The following is a 20,812-nucleotide window of genomic DNA, read 5'->3' as shown; positions in this document are numbered from 1 at the left end:
ATTAAAAAATTGATATTAGGCCACCATTCCTTTGCCCAGTGGCTAAATAAATGGCACATGGGAAACCTGCTCAACCATTTTCATGTACCATGCTTTCTCACAGAAATATAAAAATATGCACTAGCTGGATGTGGAGGGGTAGTGGTGCACACCTTTAATCAGTGAGACAGAGGCAGGTAGATCCCTGTGAGTTCTAGGCCAGCCTGGTCAGCATAGTGAACCGCAGGCCAGCCAGGGGGCTACATAGTGAGACCCTGTCTCGAGACAGGGTAGGGACAGGAGAGAAAGACACACACCCACAACCACATTTACCACATCACTGCTTGAGAAATGGTAGGTTTTATTTTTTTAACACCTCATCTGCCTCGGTGGTTTCCGCAGCAAGCACTCTATACGGACTTATGAAGAGTCCGCATTTGCTGAATTCAGCCCCACTGTGCCCAGAACCCAGCTGTTTAGCTTTTCCATTGGGGCTATTACAAATCACTGAAACATCAAACTTTACTCTCGGTTTATAATATTTGCTATGAAGTCAGGGTTATCTCGTGCAAGCATGGACCAAAATGAACAACTGGTAAACATAATGGATGGAATTCACGTTCTTCTTAGATGAAACAGCTTCCCAAGTTCTATAGTGCTGGTATGAGATGTGCACTTCGCTAAAGGACAAGAGGACTTCCAAGGTGTCATATACCATGCTATACATCTGAATCCCCACAGCTGATATGCCATGCTATACATCTGAACCAACCTCTTCCCACCCAGCTTGCTCTTTTATTAAACCCCTGCTGGTTTCCACTTGCTCAGTTTGTGGTCAGAGAATGCTCTCAGGCAGGTCTAAACGGGTTTCTCCCATCTTCCTCCAAAGCAGAGAAGTGAGATGGGGTGGCGTGTTGTGGAAACAGGACCAGTCCAGGAGAAAGGAGCTCTCCCTCTGGCTCAGGCAAGTGATCTATAATCCATCCATGGGATCATTTTAAGTTCACTTTAAAGGAGAAAATAAATGATAGGCTAAACACCTTCACCCAAATTTACTTTTTAAAGTATTCAGGTAGGAGGCAGGGTGGAACACATCTGGTACAACTGCCAAAGAGTTCATCCTTTAACAGATGAGAAAGGACAGGAAATCTTATAGCTCTACTGAAGCAAGTGGTTGTGGGGGAAATACAAATACAAAAAAAAATACAAAAAAAAAAAAACGGGGGGTGGGGAAGATGGAGGAAGAAGGTAAGGGAGGCGGCAGGAAAAAAAAAATCCAATCACAATCAAATAAAATGAAGAAAATCATTTGCGGGCCGGGTAAGAACTAAGCAGCCAACAGGCCTGGGAGTAGGGATGCGGAAAAGGCCCCGGGTGCGGTGAGACCAGGCTGTGGGGGCCCGCAAGGGGCGGACTATCCTACCGAGGTTGCGAGGAGTGGCTCTCCGTGTCCCAGGTCTTCTCTTGGTACTGCGGAGGGGTTGATGGCAGCGGTGGCTGGCTCGTCCATTGCGACCTCCTCTCTCCCCAGGCCCGGGCTGGCAGCCGGTTGCTAGGAGCCCCGGCCACCCGCCGATTCTGAGTCTGCGCGTGTGAAAGACCAGTGCAGAGTCCTGCAGGTCCACCTCCACTGTTGGGGACAGGAAAGTGATGCACTGGGCTGGCTCAGTGGGCATCTTAGAGACAGTCACGTGTGTGTCATAAAGTGTCAGGGATTACGAAGTCGCCCTGATTCGTGGGTATGTGTGTATAGGCCGGCTTACCCACACCTGATGGTACCTGATGGTACCCACAATTTCTACCATTCCCTCACAAATTACCCTAATCCCACATCCTAGAAAGGGAAACTGGTAGGCGCATTTAGCTTTGAGATGAGAGTTCTTCCTTAACATCCACTTCCGGGGTGGGTGGGGGCCATCCTGAACACGAGCTGTGAGAGCAGATCACCCTTCTCTCCTAGGCCTTTTGCTGTCTGGGCCTCTCTTGGCTGTAGCTTCTTAACCTAGAAAGTTTTTGTTTGTTTGGTTGGTTTTTGTTTTTTTTTTTTTTTTTTTAATTTTTCGAGACAGGGTTTCTCAGAAAGATTAGTTTTTAAAATTAGTTTTCCAACTTTAATTCTTTTTATGGAGGACCTACTGTGTTCCAAGGACTTCACATCTGTTACATTTCAGGTAACCCTTCAGCAATGCTGCCAAGCAGGTGTTAATTAGTTCCATCTGGAGAACAAGGACAGCTTCCTTAGTGCCACGGCCACACTGACTGCAAAGAATTCAAATCCCTCAACAGCTCCAGGTCTGTTTCTCATCACCAACTTTCAGGAGTGAGTGGACTCCATTGTTTCCTATAAACCACTTCAGTGTAGGCTTGGAGAAACGGCTCCACAGCTAAGAGAATTTAGCCGCTTTTCCAGAGAACCCGAGATGGATTCCCAACACTCTTGCTAGCTCACAACCATCCTGGTGACTCCCGTTCCGTCGCCCTCTGAACCCTGCAGGAACCAAGCACACACATGGTGCACATACATACATGCAGGCAAACACTCATACACACAGACTGATCTAAAATAATATTCCCAGGGCCAGAAGAGCGCTGGGGCGGGGGTGGGGGGTGGGGAATACATGTACTTGAGGCTGCCAAGCCTGCTGATCTGAGTTTCCTATCCCGGGGAACCACATGATGAGCAGAGAACTGACTCCCTGGGCTACACATGCATACACATAAAACCAGTATCATCAAAACAGAATCGGAACACAAGAGGATCCTAAGTAGTTATATCTCAGTACCAACTTATCTTAACAGTGGGTCCTTTCAAAATTTGATGTTCATGGCTGGAGAGACTACTCAGTGGTTAAGAGCACTGGCTGCTCTTCCAGAGAAACTAGGTTCAGTTCCCAGCAACCACAAGGTGGCTCGCTTCTGTTTGTAGTTCCAGTTCTAGAGGATATGGCCTCCCGGAGCACCAGGTATACACAGTACACAGACATACATGGAGGAAAAACACCCATCACATAAAAGAAATATTTTAAAAAATGATGTTCCCGAAACATCTTGTGATTTTAAAATGAAACTAATTAGTTCAGGAACTAAGAAAAACTTGGCCAGCTTTAAGATTTGCTTTTCTGTGTGTGTCTGCGCGTGTGACATTGTGTCCACAGCACGTGTGGAGACACCTTTGTGACATCCAGTCTTCTTCCATTGACGTGCTCACAGGCTCCTGTGGCCAGAGCAGTTTAGCTGTTATACAGCGGGTCAGCCCCAGCTCCTCAGCAACTCTGCTGGCAACCTGGAGAAACTAGTTCACCTAATTTCTCCAAAATGCTGCAGTCTCCTGCAGCCAGGCCTCCACTTCTCCAAGTGCCAAGGTTACAGACATTCGCTACCACACTTGGCCTCTCAATTTACTATTCTTGAAAAGAACCAGAAACCAAATGGAAATTACATGGTTGAGATGGGAATAAATGTAAGTTCTCAAATGTAACAGGCTAATCAAGTCCACCCCGTGTTCATTTCGCTTTCTTATTTCGGCTGAGCCTGTAAAACTGGCTCAGTAGACGAGGGACTGAGACCCTAGAGACTAAAGAATATGAGGTACAGAGAAGTCTAGAAATACACACGAGGTGTTTAAGTGAAGAGAACACTCAGATGAAAGAGCAGTTTGCCTCAAAAATAGAAACACCATGGGTCAATGATTTCAAGGACTTTTACCCATAAAACAACCTAGCTAAGAAAAAATGGCTGGGGCCGGGCGGAACTTTACTTGGAGAGTACTTGGTAGTGCGCACCAGCCCTGCAGTTAGTTACCTCTAACCACATAGCCAGGGTGTGGGGAATGCTTGGGAGGCAGAGACAGAAGACTGAGAACTTCAAGGTGGAGGAGCAGGAGTCTGAAAAGGGGAAACAAACCAACTGCCATTGTATATAGAACCACAAGTTCTTTCCTGGTTAACAATAGGTTTTAATACAGAACCACATTGTTCAGTGACCAACAATGCCTGTTACCTATCAGACTACCAAAAATGCTGTTTTCCTAAAATTTCTTAGGAAAATACATTACTTCCCAAAGATAATCTTCAACTCTGAAGGTTAACGAAGTTTGACTCCAAGTTAAGTCAAGTACCTCAGAATGTTTTGAAAATAACTTTAAAAAACCTAAAACATATACTCAATTAAAAATATATCTGGGCTGGAGATGGTGGCACTTTAATCTCAGCTCGGGACGCAGAGGAGGAGGCAGGTGGCTCTCTTGTGAGTTTAAGGTCAGCCTAGTGTACAGAGTGAGTTCCAGGACAGCCTCTAAAGCTACATAGAGAAACCCTGTCTGGAAAAACAAGCAAACAACACACACACACACAAGAAAGTTTAGGGTGTTTTTTTTATTGATTTTATTGAGCTATACACTTTGCTTTCCTCTCCTCCCTTTCTCCCCTCTCCCCTTCAACCCTCTCCCATGATCCCCATTTACTCAGGAGATCTTTTTCTACTTCCCATATAGATTAGATCTATGTATGTCTCTCTTAGGGTCCTCATTGTTGTCTATGTTCTCTGGGATTGTGAATTGTAGGCTGGATTTCTTTGCTTTATGTTTAAAACCCACTTATGAGTGAGTACATATGATAATTGTCTTTCTGGTAGGGTTGTTATTCTAAGCCACAAAATCCAATATTACCAGTTTCCTTTTTTTTCAGTTAGACCAACCCAAATTTAAACTAGCTTCCCATGGCAGCTTTAAAAAATGCAACTACTAAAAACTGCCATTCAATGAATTTAAGAATGTCAAACTGAAAAACTACTACTATAAATGGTTAAACAAAACATCCTGACACAGAAGTGATTTCCCGAACCTCAGAGTCAGCTCACTATTAAAAGCATTTGCTGCTCTTGCAGATGGCTCACGTTTGGTTCCCAGCACCCACTGTGCAGAAACTGTTAACTTCAGCTCCAGGGCACCTGATATCTTTTGGCCTCCACAGGTACTGCATGCAAGTGAGGCAGACATGCCTGCCATTCCTTTAAAAACGTGCTTTACTGGAAGACATCTGAGAGCAAAGACACTACATTAGCATTAAAGAATTAGCTACTACCATAACCCTGCTAAACTAAAACAGTAGCATGACAGAGACTTGGAGAGTTTAAAATCCTAGCCCTGCGTTCAAATATGATTGCTTACAAAGTAGTTCTGAAGATTTGAACACTTGAGATCACAGAAACAATCTGTTCTATACATCAATATCCTTCGACAAAATCTGCAGTCTGTAACACAAATCTACTAAAATCTAGGGCACAAGTGGGCTGGGGTTGTAGCTCCATAGAACTGATTCCCAGCACTGGGGAAAGCGCTCTCTCTCCTCTCCCTCTCCCACCCTCCCTCCCACACACACACACACACACACACACACACACACACACACACACGGTATTCTCCCTTTAACCTTATTCTTGGTTATCTGTATCTTGGTATTAATTTGACCTTCCAGATTGTTACCTGGAGAAATCCCAGGATTAACTGCCGGTTCTCATTTTCCAGCAGCACCTGCTAACACTGGCTGAGCACTTTAGCCAAAAGGCCAGAGACTATGCTCAGAATGCTGGCCATTTTCCAAAGGTTAGAAACCACGATGGCATCTCACAGGTCAGTTAACTGGAACTCAGATAAAAACCTGAAAATCATTCGGTGGTATCAACACCGTTTTAACACCTAAGAAAGTATGCTCCAGGCAGAAATACTGCTTGAGGCTCGACTCTACCACCCAATGAAAACTCACAAGTGAATACCTACTTCTACAAAACTCTCACTCCTGACAATAGGACCAGCAGTCAGCCGGGTCTAACTTCCCTCCCTCCCTCTCTAGAGCATGAGGCAGTAACCCCACTGTGGAAAAAGATGCCCCACCCCAGTCCCAAAACCCGAGGGCCACAATAAGCAGGTACCAACTACACTCAGTGTTTCAATCTTTGCTTTGGTTTGCTATGGAATTAGGTATTTAAAAGGCACTTAGAACAAGAAAAACCTTGATAAACCACATCTTGAGCTTAATTACAGAGAAAGCAATGGGAGAAGCAAGCAAAACCTAAAGCAGAGTTTAGTTAGCTGCTTATCTCAGACCCTTTTGGTAGCCACGCTGCGAGCAGATAAGCAATCACAGCTGAGACTTCGCTGGCTAAGGGCATACTGACAAACTAAGAAACAAAGGTAACCAGTGTCCTCCCACCAGCTGGCAAAGCTGCAGCTGTGAAGGCAGAAGCAAGGCTGAGGAGTGAGTGAGCTGGCTCAGCAGTCTCCCATCACCCACACGGTGGCACACAACCATCTGTGACTCTGGTGCTCTCTTCTGCCTGCTGAGGGCAGTAGGCACAAGGTGCATATAAATACAGGCAAAAACACTCACACAAATCCAAAATTTTTAAATTAAAAAGATGGTAAACACTAAATATGTGCATATTCCAATACCTTACCAAAGGGTTTTCTTTTTTTCTTCTCGGAAACAAGTCTCACTGTGGAGTCTGGGCTGGCCTGGAACTTACTGTGTAGACCAGGCTGGCCCCTGAATTCTTAGACCCACCTGCCTCTGCCTCCCAAGTGCTGGAATTAAAGGAGGTGCCACCACGCCAGGCCATAATCTTTCTAAGAGCAAGGCAGAGGCATTTCCTAGCAAGAATCCATCTCAAAAGACAGATGAATTACACCAAGGAGAAAGCAATTCCACAGCTGTCCCAGAATTATTACACCAATAGGCATTAAATCACTCAGATTCAGAGCAACAATTGGGTAAATTGTCATATTTTTTTTTATTGGAAAACAAATATACAACTTGGAATGGATTTGAGGCAAATTGTGCCATAAGCAGATTTTTAAGTGGCTAAACAAAGTTTAAAAAGCAAGTAACAATAAAAGAAAATGTTTCTGGTACAATACCAGCAGTACAAAAAAATAGTGTACGAGTACCTGGATAAAACACCCGTTTTGCAATAGTGCAACTTTGAAGAACGTATTGTTGACTGTCCACAGTCCACGCAGAGTTACAGCTCCACACTTCAACAGTAACATGCTGACAGTTCCTAAAAACTACTTTAAAAAGGCATAACCCAGATGTTCCCTCATTTGACCAACTCCACCTAAGTTTAGATGTGCAGAAGGGCTTGGATATATCCAGAGTAAGCCACATGCAACATGTTACTTGATCAATTTTCTAAAATAAGGTTTAAGGACAATGACAGAAGGGAAGAAAACATGGAGGAATGAAATCCTAATTTCTATACATGCATATTTTTTGACAGTAGGGGGAAACCTTTTACAGATAAGTTACAAACAAAGAAAAGGCAAATAAACAATTTTGTACAAGAAATTTAACACATTCTGTACAATGTCTTCACTTTGCTGTCATCATTTGTACAAACTCTGAAAAAAATAAACACAAAATTATGAGTCAAAGACAAAGGACATAAGCAGTCATAACTACTAAACTCTGCGTTTTCTACTCCTTTTCTGGAATTACACAGAAAGAAAGGCAGTTTGTGGCCAAAGTTGGATCCTTAAACCTGAGACCATTACCATTAGGCCTGTGGACAGAGCTCACTGGTGCTTGTCCACAATGTACACATGGGAGAACTTTGTTGGCTTGCTTTAGACTTGAATTTTCTATCTGCTGGGTTAGCAGTCAATACTGTAACTATTTAATAAAGTTACATTTTATTCTACTTACAACTGTTATGAAAAATACAAGTGAAAAAATGAAATGTAAGATTAATTCCCTAGAGTCCAAAGCTGCACTCACTAAAATGGGCACCCTCAAGTTCCAAGTGGCCTAAGATACTTTTGAATTCACAGTTTCAGACAGGAGTCAGAAAGAAAAAAAAAAAGAATGTAGTCAGATACAAAGTCTATTAATTTTATTTTGGGGAATCCACTGTAAAATTTGAAAGTTTCCAAATTATCCCTCCACATTCTAAAGAAACTGTACCTTTCCAGTCAATTTCCTAGGTGCAGGTGCAGAACTGACAGTCTTGAGTTCTTAGGTGAGTGATGTAGTCTTGTTGACAAGTATTTTAAATGATATAAATTTAGTGAAAACTATTTTAGCACCCAAGTTTTGGGAGGTAAGGATGACTGATGTTTAGCTATGTAGCACCTCCAGCAATCTGAGGTATGGACTAAGGCAGCAACTGTGACTCACCTTCATAGTTTACCTGCCCATCACCATCAATATCTGCTTCCCTGATCATTTCGTCAACCTCTTCATCTGTCAGCTTCTCTCCAAGGTTTGTCATCACGTGGCGAAGCTCTGCTGCACTGATATAGCCATTGCCGTCCTACAAAAACATAGCAATAAATGTCTGAGTGATATTTGAATTGCAGTATTAACCAATGATTTCATTTTCGAAAAATCACATAAACTGGGGGTGGTAGTGGTGCACATCTTTAATCCCAGCATTCAGGAGGCAAAGGCAGGTGGATCTTTGTGAGTTCGAGGCCAGCCTGATCTACAAAGCGAGTTCCAGGACAGTCAGGACTACAGAGAAACCCTATTTTAGGATGGGAGAAGGTAGACTATTCACATAAAGTGAAGAGAATCCACACTTGGTTGGTCTATAAATGTCATTAAGAAGGATGTCCCTATATTCCAAAGGCACATAATGTGTCCTTTGCAAGGAGAGTCATGACTTGGAAACCCAAATTCACACTCAATTCTTAAGAGCCTGACACTTCTGTTGTTTTCTGTTGTCCATCAGAAAAGTCATCTCCAAAGAATACATTAGCTCCATTTCATTCTCTCCACATTCATTCTTTGAACTTTACCTTATCAAACACGCGGAATGCTTCTCTAATTTCTTCTTCACTGTCTGTATCTTTCATTTTTCTTGCCATCATTGTCAAAAATTCAGGGAAGTCAATTGTGCCATTACCTGAAAATCATTTGTACAAACATGAACTAGAATGTCAACACCTCTGCAATGTACCTTCCATACCCCCTAAACTGAAGACTTACCATCTGCATCTACTTCATTAATCATGTCCTGTAGCTCTGCTTCTGTGGGGTTCTGCCCAAGAGACCTCATCACAGTCCCCAGCTCCTTTGTTGTTATAGTCCCATCACCGTCCTTGTCAAATAGTGAAAAGGCTTCTTTGAATTCTGTCAGAAAGACCAAAAAATCCAAACATCCAGATTAAAAAAACACTTCTCCATAAGATGTACTAACTCATCAGGTGGTGGTGGCACAAGCCTTTAATCCCAGCACTGGGGAGGCAGAAGCAGGAGGATCTCTAAATTTGAGGCCAGCCTGGTCTACAAATCAAGTTCTAGGACAGCCAAAGCTACACAGAGAAACCCTGTCTCAAAAAAGTACTAACTCTTAAGAAAAGGAAAAATATACAGCATTTCAAATGAAGCTTTGATTCCTAGGTGGAAATACCTTGTGATAATCTGTCAAAATCTTTGGTCAAACAAACCACTGTGTTCACGTTGAGCTACCAGAGTTTTAAAATCTCAGGAAATTCAATATACAGACAGATGTTTAGAGGTCACTTCAAAGGTTAAAGCTATGTCTAACATCAACGAAGTATTTAAAAAATGGTATCAATGCTTGATAATCTCTGCCCCAATTTATACTTTCTAATTTCATCTCTAGACACACCTACATCTCCACCATATGTCCACTGACATACATGTTCATGAATATAAAATTTCAAATTTTATAATCATTTTCTCTTTAAATTCAAAGCAAGAACATCTAAAACAATGAACTGGGTCAATTTTCTAGCAGCAAGAAAGGCCTACCATCCAACAATGTTAGTAATGAGTCGACTGGGGCTGGGGAGACAGCTCAGCGGGTAAGAGCTCTGCCTGCTCTTCCAGGACCCAGGTTCAATTCCCAGCACCCACATGGCAACTCAGAACTGTCTGACACCCTTACAGACATACAGGCAGGCCAAACACCAATGCACACAAAATAAAAATAAATTATAAAAAAAAATGAGCCAATCAAGCTATTAAAGTCCACTTCAATCTAAGTGGAGTACTATGGAGAACAGAGGCAATTTTGAATAGAAAACTTCAAGCTTATAAAAGTGAAATTCTTCATTTAAAGACTTTAAGGTCATGAAGTTGTAATTATGTTCTTTCAAACATATCAGGAAAGATGTGGAATAGCAATTTTATCTTCTAGTAGGGAAATTAATAAATTTAAATATAGTACCCCCAAGGTCATACAATTGGATACTAAAAAAAAAAAAAGCCACTCCCCTACAAGTCAGGTATTTTCTAAGTACATTAAACTCTGCTCCATGAATATGTGTATCTGACATGTTTAAGAGATGGCACAGTGCAATGCTTGTCTATTTCTGTCTCAATCTGTACTTTCCAATGCTAGTTCGCATCATCTCCAGACAAACCCCTATCTCTACTGACTGCCCACGGACACACATGGTCACTTTAAGCTGGAGAGCAGCACTACTCACACCCACTCCTCTCAATCAGCCCATGACTGACAGTACTTGATGCACAATGCACCAACTGAACCAGCTTAACGTGACTCATCCAAATGAGAGGTCAAAGTTCAAAACTCTCTTGGCTTCCAGAAGATCATTTTGATTTTTTTCCCACCCTACATTAACAAGGCTCAGGTTTTTGTCTCATTTTATGGTCAAATGCTACCAGCCTTATCCTTTTACTCCCTGGTCATTTTATCTATGCCCACTTACAGCAACGACCTGCATCTAACTCACCTTTCTGACTGCACAATAAAACAGCTTTCCCTTGGCTAACCTCAAGCAAGATATGTAATAAATAAATCCTATCTATAATCCTCAGCAATTCCAGGGAAGTCGCTTCAATTGAAGCCTATAAATACGTTGTATTAAATGCTACTCATTCTTTTTCCTCTTCTGTAACTAGTACTTTGGTTCAAAGTTCCACTCATCTTTTGCTTGTACTATTAAAACGCTTAATTGGGTTCTTTTCTGAAAATTACCCACAATTACCAGATACTATTACCTTTTTGAAAAGGCTTTCAGCATAGAACAATTGTTCAGCTTCTTATTTAGATTAGGCATCGCTGACTTCTTTGTACTCTAGTGAGTCTCTCCAAGCATAGACAGTTCTAGTTCATTTAAATAGTACTTATTTCCTGAGGAACCCATTAACTATCAATCAGAGCTTAGGAACTGACTGCAATAATTGAATAATTGTACACAGCACCAACCTAGATTAACCTAATTACTAAACAAATCAAGGTGTTCCCTACCTACAAACAAGATTTGGTAAAGACTAATTCACTAAATTTACATACTCTTTAAAGTTCTAAGTGTCTTTTCACAAATAATCAGTGTAGGCACAAACTACCACCTACTAAATTATTAAAGGGTTCAGTATTTAGAATTATGTATTTATTTATATTACATTTTCTACATACATCTGGCTATGAAAATCAGTAAGTGCATAAATTCCAGCGTTTAAGATGAAACAATCAAGCTATTGTTGTATGGTTTAACTAAGCTAAATTGTAGGAAACAGATACCTTAAGTTTAGGTATTCTAAATCTCAAAGGTTTAAAACATCCATAAAACAACCCACAGTGGTGTGTACCTATAATCCCAGCACTGGGGGAGGGGGGGGGGGCAGAAGAACTAGAGACCAGCCTAAGCCTTGTCTCAAACAAAATTGATTATCCATGCTATACCTGCTATTTACAAATACAATAAAGGAACTAAAGACATGTTTAAAGGCCAAATTTACAGTCATACATTAAAGGCTCTCCATTCTTTTGTTTTTTTCTAGATAGGGTTTTTCTGTGTAGCTCTGGCTGTCCTAGAACTCACTCTAGAAACTAGGCTAACATCACTAGAGATCCATCTACCTCTGCCTCCTGAGTGTTGTGATTAAAGGTGTGTACTGCTGCCACCACCTTTTGCTGTTAATATTTGAAAGCTTTTTAAGAAAATTTTCTGTGCATTTTTTTTCTGCATTCATGCCTGTGTGAGGGTGTTGGATTCCCTGGAACTGTGGTTAGACAGTTGTTGCAATGTGAGTGCTAGGAATTAAACCCAGGTCCTCTGTGGAAGAGCAGCCAGTGCCCTTAATCACTGAGCCATCTCTCTCCAGCCCCAAGACTCTTATTTTTATGCTAAAGACTCAGAGATATGAACAACTCCTTCGAGATATATCTCAAAATATATATTTTATATCCTATCTGCTTTTACAGTTCACTTGATCTTCAAAACTAGCACAATCTGTACATTCATAGATGATTTTATTGTAAGTATTAATTCCCATTAATGATAAGAAATACAAATCCAGGAGCTAAAATGTAAGCATACAGTAAAAATACTGTCATAGCTGTCTTCTATAGCACACCTTTATCATTATGTTAACTACTACTATAAATTGGATAAAAAAGTTATTTTAATCAAATCTGGACCTTGAAAGTCTAAGACTGAGGTAGATTTTATTTTTTAAAAATGTACCTTTTCCTACCAGTCTTTAAAATGTCAAACAATAAAGTGCAGACAGAGTTGTAACAAAATTAACTGGTTACTGATGTCATACTACGACGGGGTATTCTTTTTTTTTTTTCCCCGAGACAGGGTTTCTCTGTGGCTTTGGAGCCTGTCCTGGAACTAGCTCTTGTAGACCAGGCTGGCCTCGAACTCACAGAGATCCGCCTGCCTCTGCCTCCCGAGTGCTGGGATTAAAGGCGTGCGCCACCACCGCCCGGCCCGGGATATTCTTTAATAAAGCAATATACACTTACTTGAGTAACTGTCACCTGAACAAGTAGTTTTTTCTCTAGACCAAGTTATTTACTGTTAGAATTTCTAACCAAATCTGTATTATTGACTATTACAGTATGAGGATTAAAATAGCTTCTATTGTTCATACAATGTTTCATTATATGTCCCCATCTGGTCAACATTTCTTTCTGGAAAGACAAGTGACTTAAGACTCCAAAATATTATTGTCCACCAGTAATCTACCAGTTATGAGGAAAAAAAAATAAAAAGGAAAAAGAAAAAAAAAAAAAACCTGTGCCTCTAAAGCAGACCGTGAACTTGAGGAGGAAGGGCCTCACTGGGATTGTAGGCAGTGTCCTGTATCCTTCTGGTGTCACACATCTTGGAGAATAAAATTTACCCTTTCAAAAACCATTTATTTAGTACTTAGCATATGGTAGGCACTGGGCTGTAAAAACTAGTCCGTCCACCTGCTCCTAGATTTATCTTCATAAAATTTTAGTTCCTCAATAAAACCAACTCAAAAGAATGAACATTCAGGAGGGGAAGGTAAAGAGTCATAGGATGCTAAAGACCAATCTGAATGACACAGTTAAACTGTCTCAAAAATCCAAGTGCTAGGGATATAACTCAGTGCCAGAGCACTTCACTGGCAGGCAGAAGGCCCTAGGCTCAATCCCCAGCACCAGAGGGAGAAAGCAAACTGCTGCTGAATTATTGGGAACACTGAAACAGTTAAATTAGATACAGATCTTAGGAGGCCAAGCACAGTGGTGATGCCGATAATCCTGCATTCAAGAGGCAGAATTAAATGAGTTCAAGTCTGGCCAATTCTTCCTAACAGGACCGACCTTGTTTTCAGAAACAGAGAAAGAAAGAACACAACTGGCAAACTTCCACAACATTTCAGAATTAGCCAGTCATCTCAAAATATCAGAATAAAACCAGTTAAATAGTACAGCATAAAGACAATGGGTTGTATGCATTAAATTCATTTACTCCTTCCAAAAGGTTCATCTCAATAGCTGTCAGGCTTTTAAAGCCAAAATTCAAATTACTACAGTGGCATCTGTAAAAGCTAAGAGTTATAAAATCTGAAAAGGAAGCAGAATACTAGTGACATTTGTTAAGTGTTTTTCTAGGAAAAAGGTTACTCACCAATCTATTATAGATTGAATATTGTGTATCTGAAATGCTTGGAACCAGAAATGTTTCCAATTGCAAAGTATTTCCTGTGTCATATACACCTTTATACACACTAGAAGTCCCTTCTTATACAATGTCTTGTCATTCTGACCACAACCCCTCTGCGGATGAGGTAGAGTACATACTCTTTTATTAATCATGTCATGTTAGCACTCAAGTTTTGGATTTTGGAGAACCAGTCTTGTAGAGATTAGGGGCTGCTTAATCTGTATTTAACCCAAATATAAAACACCAACTAATTTAAAGTCTGTGTAAATTCAATGTTCATTTTTCTGACTCTATATTTCAATGTAATTTAGTTACTGTATATACACCACTTGCCCCCCCCTCTTTTTATGGTACCTGACTTGAAGTTTCATGCCTGTTGGGTGACAGTAAACAACAACAACAACACAAAAAATAAAAATAAGAAAACCTACCACCAGCAGCTGGCTGGTATCTATTCTCATTCTCTCTCTCTACACACACACACACACACACATAGTCACACCTAACAAAGCAGCGCTAATTATTGTATTTATAATACATTCATCACCATTCATGACATATATCAAAGTCAATTATTTCATCTAAGTATCTTGAGTTTTGTTATTTAATTTATAATAAACCCCAAAGGATATAATTCACCAGGGTATTTCTTACCTGCAATCTGCTCTTCAGTCAGTTGGTCAGCCTACCAAGAGATCAGAAAGGTGGGTTAATGACTTACAAGTATGTAAATTAGCAACCACAGCAACAAGTTTTAAATCTTTCAAGGTTCATTCAGTTCAATGATCCCTAGAACACAATGGGTAGACACAATGTGTACACATTGGTTTTATATTCATAGCTAAACAAGTCTGACTCCAAGATTATGCCAAATATCTCAGAATGATTTGAAACTTAAAAATTTAAACATAAGAATATACCTAGAAATATTAGATCATTTAGCATTCTTATTTTAAACAATAAAATCCTACAAAACCAGTTTCCTTTTTCAATTAGACTACCCTTTGGGTAGGAGGGGAAAGACAGGGTTTCTTTGTGTATCCCTGGGTGTCCTGGAACTAGCTCAGTAGACCAGGCTGGTCTCAAATTTAAGAAATCCACCTGTCTCTGCCTCCAGGGTTTTGGGATTAAAGGCGTGTGCCACCATTTAGCATAGACTACCCAAATTTAAACTAACCTCCCATGGCAGCTTTTAAAAATCAAATTATTAAAAACTGCCATTCAATAACTCAAGAATGTCAAACTGTAAAGTCACTACCATAAATGGTTAAACACAACACCCCGACACAAAAGTGATTTCCCAAACCTAATGGAGCAGAGGGGTGAGAAGCACTACCACTTTTACTACTCCCCTGACTGGCAGGCAAGTGCAAAGATTCTAAACAAAATACACAGGTTTCTTGTTACAGCCTCCACCTGTAAATATTCTACTGCTCATCTGTGCATGCATCTAACACCTGGTATGTGGTCCTGAGCGGCACTGCCAAACTACTGCTAATTTAAAATCCCACCAAGAAGCCAGGCAATGGTGCACATGACTCTCACTGCTTGAGATGCTTGTACTTTATCTCTTGAGTCCAGGCCAGCAAGAGCAACATGGTGAGACGCTGCCTGGGGAACCAAAAAAAAAAAAAAAAAAAAAAAAAAAAAAAAAATCAAAAATAAAAATCCCTACCAACATGGGGTTAAATGTACCATGATTACTCCATTACTCCATTATCTTGTTAAGGGAAGAAAAACAGCCTGCTCCCTCATGTTTTAAGTGAACAGATCCCTGGGGAAGGGTTGAACCTTTATATGGAATGACCTCACATATTTCTCTAGTGAACAGCATAAGGACTTGAAAGGGAATCCAAAAGATAATTTTCTTCCTCAACAATTTTGATTCATGGCACCATGGTCATTAGTTGAAGGCCAGTCCAGGCTACTCAGCAAGATCTTAATTTAAAAAGCAACATTCAATTTAAGCACAATATAAATTGAATTAATTTATTTCTCTTTGAAAAAACAAAACAAAAAAGGGCTAGGGATGTAGGCTCATCACTACAGTGTTTGCCAAACATGTTAGGTCCTAGGTTCAGTTCCTAGTATTAAGGAGAGAAAAAAAAGGAGGGGTGTCAAGGACTTAGTTTACTTAAAATTGAAATGTCATCAATTATGTTCAAAGTGTACAAGATCCTAAGATAAAAAATGTATTTTCCCTCTCTAAGTACCAATCCTTGAGCACCGCGTTTCTTGCTGTGGACATGGCTCAACCTCTCATAGGGAATGTCATCTACACCAACAACTGCGGAGCTAATGATGAGCTATCAATGTTAACTAACCGAACAGCTCACAATTTCCATACAAAAGGTAAAAAAAGCATAGTCATACAAAGTCTTTTACAGCTAAACTCACTATTCCCCACATTAACTTAAGCAAAGAAAATCTACTTGCACAAACTGAAACCAAAAGGCACGAGCAGCACCTTATAACAAAACGAGGCTCGTGAAACCAACTGAAATTATTTTAAGCCTAAAAATATTAAGCTTAACTGTGCAGCAGGCACTGTAGTGTGTGGAAATCGGAAGGAATGTATGCTATGAATTAGTGCAGGAAAGCAGCCAGTGACAACATGGATTTCGTTTGCAATACGTTGGGTCAAAAGACACTAACAGTAAGTCAATCTTCTAAGATTCTTAAGTTGGCTTACAAACTCAAAATTTAATGCCCCCAAACGGTCCAGTTCAGTTCTCCCTGTCTCCTAGCAAACATAATCTTAGGACCCGGCACAAATATCACCTTCATGGAATGAATCAGGTACGCAGAAACTAAGTTTTTCAGACAACTTGAAAACCTCTCAACTATGCTTCCAAGGTTTCATGAAAAAGTCTTCTTTCTTGAGTTTTAAGGTTTTAGCATAAACTTTACCAGTAAGTTCTAGAATTTTTATTCCTCTTAAATTTTACTCCTAAAATCAAGAGCTTAAAACTACCTGGCACTCAATTTTTCCAACTTCTTTTCCGACTATGGAGAGTGCCATTTTCTTAGAACCAAAATTAGACTTTTGGGAAAATACCAGCTCATTAGCATGTGTTTATCTCAATAAGGTGAAGACTATTCACCAGAGAGATGACTCTCTGGTCCTAACTCTTACTTCTGCAACCACTGATGTAATCCCTCCTGCTGTTCTTGTCGTTCCAGAGATTTCCAATATACTTTCAGGGCCCACCCCAACCTACTGAACTAGATCCTGCATTTTGGGTCACCAGTGTAGATCTTTATCAGGAAACCCATCTGCATTATAAAGTCACCTGAACTCAATGCATTGGTACACGTTCTAAATAGCACTCAAAAAGGCTGAAGTTGATTTAAAATTTTTTAAAAATATCTGGCATAATTATCTGAATAAATTTATGATTCCATGGACTTTAAAGTGAACACAAATGCTGCATCTTCATTCTGTTCATTTCCTCAGATTCTTATGTACACAACAAACGCTTCATATATTTTCTTCAATTATAGGATTATTTATTACCTGACATAAAACTAGTCTAAGTTATTTCTGTAGGGGAAAAAAGGTCTTTATTCTGACAGATGGCACTAAAAGAGAAACCAATGGAACCAACTTCACAAAAACCAGGATCTTTACTGAAATCCTAAATTCTAGCTGAAGCTAGACATTTCTATATTATAATGGAGCCAAAACAAATTCTTCTATTTTCAGCTTAGTGGAACAACTTAAATACACTCAAAATATTTTCTACCTCTTCACATCTTTTATCACCCTGACCTCAATAATATTCCTTCCAATAAAAAAATTTCAATGAAAATACATTAACCACGTGTAACTCAAGAGCTTTGTAACCAATTCTATAAATACTGTCCCAATAGTATAATTTTTCTCTTTATCAAAGTCCTCATCTATGTCTTATAAATTATGAAGTAACCAGAACAGTTAATTTAACAGAAACCCTATTGAATCAATGATGCATTTAACTATTAAAAACTTACTGAGGAAAAGGACAAGTGTAAAATATAAATTATAGTTTTCCAATAAAATTTTAAATTATATCTTGCTAACTTAAATAAAATTACAATTCGCAGTGTTGATTACATGCCTATAATTTACATCCTATTTTACCTTACAGAGAACAAACTCAGCCAGCATATAAAATTCAGAAGTTATATATCAAAACACAAAGAATTCACCAAACTTAAATGAATGCTAGCTCTCTCCAAGGTGAACTCTCCCCACACCCAAACAGGCTGGAGGTTTCAGTTGGCAGGAATCCCCAACTAGTGTTTAAGATGTCACCTTGCCTTCTGGACACACCCATTGCTGTAACCACTTGGCAGAGGGAGTAAAATAAGTATTGCAAATTATCGCCCTCATTAAATTTTTTTACACGAAACAGGAGGTTCCAGTATTATTTTTTAAAAATCCTTTCTAAAATCGGCTACTTTCCTGTATACTCTTTTTTACTGTATTACCGTAGAAAAGAACTAAGATCGGACGGCAACTTCGACACCGAAACACCAGTCGTCTTCAAGGAACGCCGCGTGTGGTCGAGGTGAACAGGAGTGCACCTGAGCACTCAAGAATTTAGCGACTCGCCCCTTAATTGCTACTTTAACACTTTCACCAGCTTGCTTTGGCTGTAGGCGGAAAACGCCTTGGGAGCCCCTAACTGAAGTTGGTTGCTTTTGCTTTACGAGCTGTGTTATTTGGAGAGGGCACCCGACTTCGGGCAAAAAGCTTGTTTTCCTCGTCGATAAACTAAAAAATAGTAAAATACTAAAAAAAAAATAAAAATTAAAAGAATAAAAATTAAAACATCGTCTGGTGCTGGAAGACAGCACCAGATGGAGTAGAACAAGCAGCACTGCGGGCGGGGTGGGGGGGAGGGGGAAAAGCTGCAGGGCTCCCCTCCCCCGTCCATCCCCGCAGCGCCGCGGGCCGCCCAGACCTCCGCAGTCCTGCAGGTGCCAGCGCAGCAGCTGGGGCGCGAGCCGAGGCGGGCGGCGGCTCCCGGTTCCGCGCGCCCGTCCCCCCTCGCCCCCCCACGGCTGCTCCCCGCACGGGCTCGACCCACACAGCTCGCCCCCGGCCCGGCTCGCCTCTCCTCGCGGGGATGCGGGCTAACGGCGCCCGCTCGCCCCGGGGCCCCGCGCTCCCCTCCCGCCCTCCTCCCCCACCCTTGACGCATGGCGGCCGGGCGGACAAAGGCGCTTCCTGGCGCCCGCGCTCGGTGGTGGCCGTTGGCGGTTTGAATCCGGGCCCCCAGGGCTGACCTTTCGAGCAGTTAGCAGCTGCGCGCCCGCACGCTCTCCCCGCGGACCACATCGCCACGCACTCCCCTCCCCCCGATCGAGCCTCCGCAGCCAAGCCCCGCAACGGTCCCCCGACTCAGAGGAAACCCGGGAGACCCCGAGCGGGGGACACCTGCGACATAACCGCCGCAGGGGCCCCCTGGCCTCTTTTTCGCCATCCGTCTGGCGAAGTCGGCTCCTCGAGGGTGTCAGGGAGGGAAGGTCCCCTCTCTAGTCAATCGGCTTCAGCATCTTTTCCCCACCGGCAGCTCGGCTACGCACTCACCATGCTGCAAAGGCTACGGGTTTCCGAGACACGACCACACAACCACTCAGCTCGCTCGCTCCGCTCGGACTAATTCTCCGCCTCTGCCCCCAGCTCCTCATAAACACCTCCCTCCGCCAGATCCCTCCGCCTCACGCCAGATAACGGAACATAGAGAACGAGTCCCGGCCAGCCCCTACCCCCGCCCCCCGGACTCTCCGGGAGACCCCCTTTCACCACAGTCACTTGGCAGACCAGGCAAGAGATAAAGGGGAACAGGAGAACAGATGACGTAAGTGGGCTTCTTTGCCAGGCAAGCCGTTAGAAGGCCGGTGGAATCGCGCCTGGGAGGCTCTACTTTGCGGCGCGGAGGAGCACCGCGGCGGGAAGGGATACGCGGTTGGTCGTTGAGCTAGCTTCTGATTGGCTGGTTTGTACCTGCAATGCGTCACTTGCTCTCGCAGCCGGTGCTGCTTCTGCTGTTGCTGCTCCGGCCGCGCTGTCCTGGCAACTGCGCCAGGCGGCAGCGTGGCTCGCTCTGCGCTTGGCTGAAGGACCTTCCTCCACCCGGTCCTCCCAGCCACAGGCACATACACACCTTCCCGCCCCGTATGGAGGTGTCGACGAAAACAAGCTAAGCCAATAAATAAATAAAGCTGAAGGACCCACCACCCCCCCGCCCCGTAAACGCCCTCCAGGCCCCTAACTTCTCAGTGTTGCTGCATCGTGAAAGCCGCTCATTTTCCGTTTCATGGTGGTGCAGAACCCATGCAACTCAGCTGACAGACTAATCAGAGAGGGGCTTCCGTTTATGCTTCCCCTTTGCTTTCCTTGCCCTGCGGTAATTTATTAGAAAGTCACTGAGACCCAGAGTGTCTGAGAGCGTGTGCTGCGGGTCTCCCCAAGTAGCCTCTTTGAAATCAGAAGCCCACAGTAGACAGCCCAGGAAAGGATGCCGGAAGTTGAAGAGGAAATAAGGGTCTAACACTCAAAATACAGTGCCCAGAGAAGATTGATAGCTCAACCACGGCCCAAAAAGAATTCCGAAGATGGCGAAGTCAGAAAGAACTTCCCCCCAAAAGACAAAAGCCCCACACATCCACGCAGACCCTCGAAATCTAAAGAACACTTTAAAAAAAAAAAAAAAAAAGTCAAACCAGGATGAAAGCTGACCCCCTGAACAGAAACCTGCCTTCGCAATCGGTTCCTATTCAGCAAGAACATTTCCATGCTAGCAGCTACCTGCACTCACTTTGAGAGCTTCAGCTGAATTTTACCTCCGTCACCCAAACTAAGTGTTCCCTCATACCTTTAAACATATTTTTAACCGAAGTCAGCGTTGGGCCCTCTTTCAATCA

At 42.1% G+C, this 20,812-nt stretch overlaps 2 protein-coding genes across 2 annotated transcripts in view; both read right to left on the bottom strand.

Annotated features, from left to right (window-relative positions):
* The window catches only part of Stpg4 (sperm-tail PG-rich repeat containing 4), a 49,338-nt gene extending 47,849 nt beyond the window's left edge, over positions 1–1,489 (bottom strand). Inside the window, exon 1 of the mRNA XM_038320376.1 lies at positions 1,403–1,489. Coding sequence (XP_038176304.1) covers positions 1,403–1,489 — 87 coding nt within the window. The remainder of the gene's footprint in view (positions 1–1,402) is intronic.
* A 5,761-nt stretch (positions 1,490–7,250) lies between these two features.
* On the bottom strand, positions 7,251–19,580 carry Calm2 (calmodulin 2). Its single transcript, XM_038320787.1, has 6 exons — positions 19,476–19,580; positions 14,552–14,582; positions 8,964–9,107; positions 8,774–8,880; positions 8,151–8,286; positions 7,251–7,375 (listed from the first exon to the last, which is right to left on the bottom strand). Exons 1-6 carry the CDS (start codon positions 19,476–19,478, stop codon positions 7,347–7,349), a joined length of 450 nt encoding a protein of 149 aa, XP_038176715.1. The 5' UTR covers positions 19,479–19,580; the 3' UTR covers positions 7,251–7,346.
* Positions 19,581–20,812: the final 1,232 nt, after the last annotated feature.

Source organism: Arvicola amphibius, chromosome 2 (assembly GCF_903992535.2).
Source record: "Arvicola amphibius chromosome 2, mArvAmp1.2, whole genome shotgun sequence".
Taxonomy (NCBI): Eukaryota; Metazoa; Chordata; class Mammalia; order Rodentia; family Cricetidae; genus Arvicola; species Arvicola amphibius.
Note: the sequence above shows the minus strand (reverse complement) of the source record. Positions and strands in the feature narration are given on the sequence as shown.

Excerpts from the sequence above, each read along its gene's own strand:
- Calm2 (XM_038320787.1), bottom strand. Across the intron at positions 8,881-8,963 it reads TAATGAAGTAGATGCAGATG|GTAATGGCACAATTGACTTC; the intron begins GTAAGTCTTCAG and ends AATGATTTTCAG. Across the intron at positions 8,287-8,773 it reads CATTCCGCGTGTTTGATAAG|GACGGCAATGGCTATATCAG; the intron begins GTAAAGTTCAAA and ends ATGTTTTTGTAG.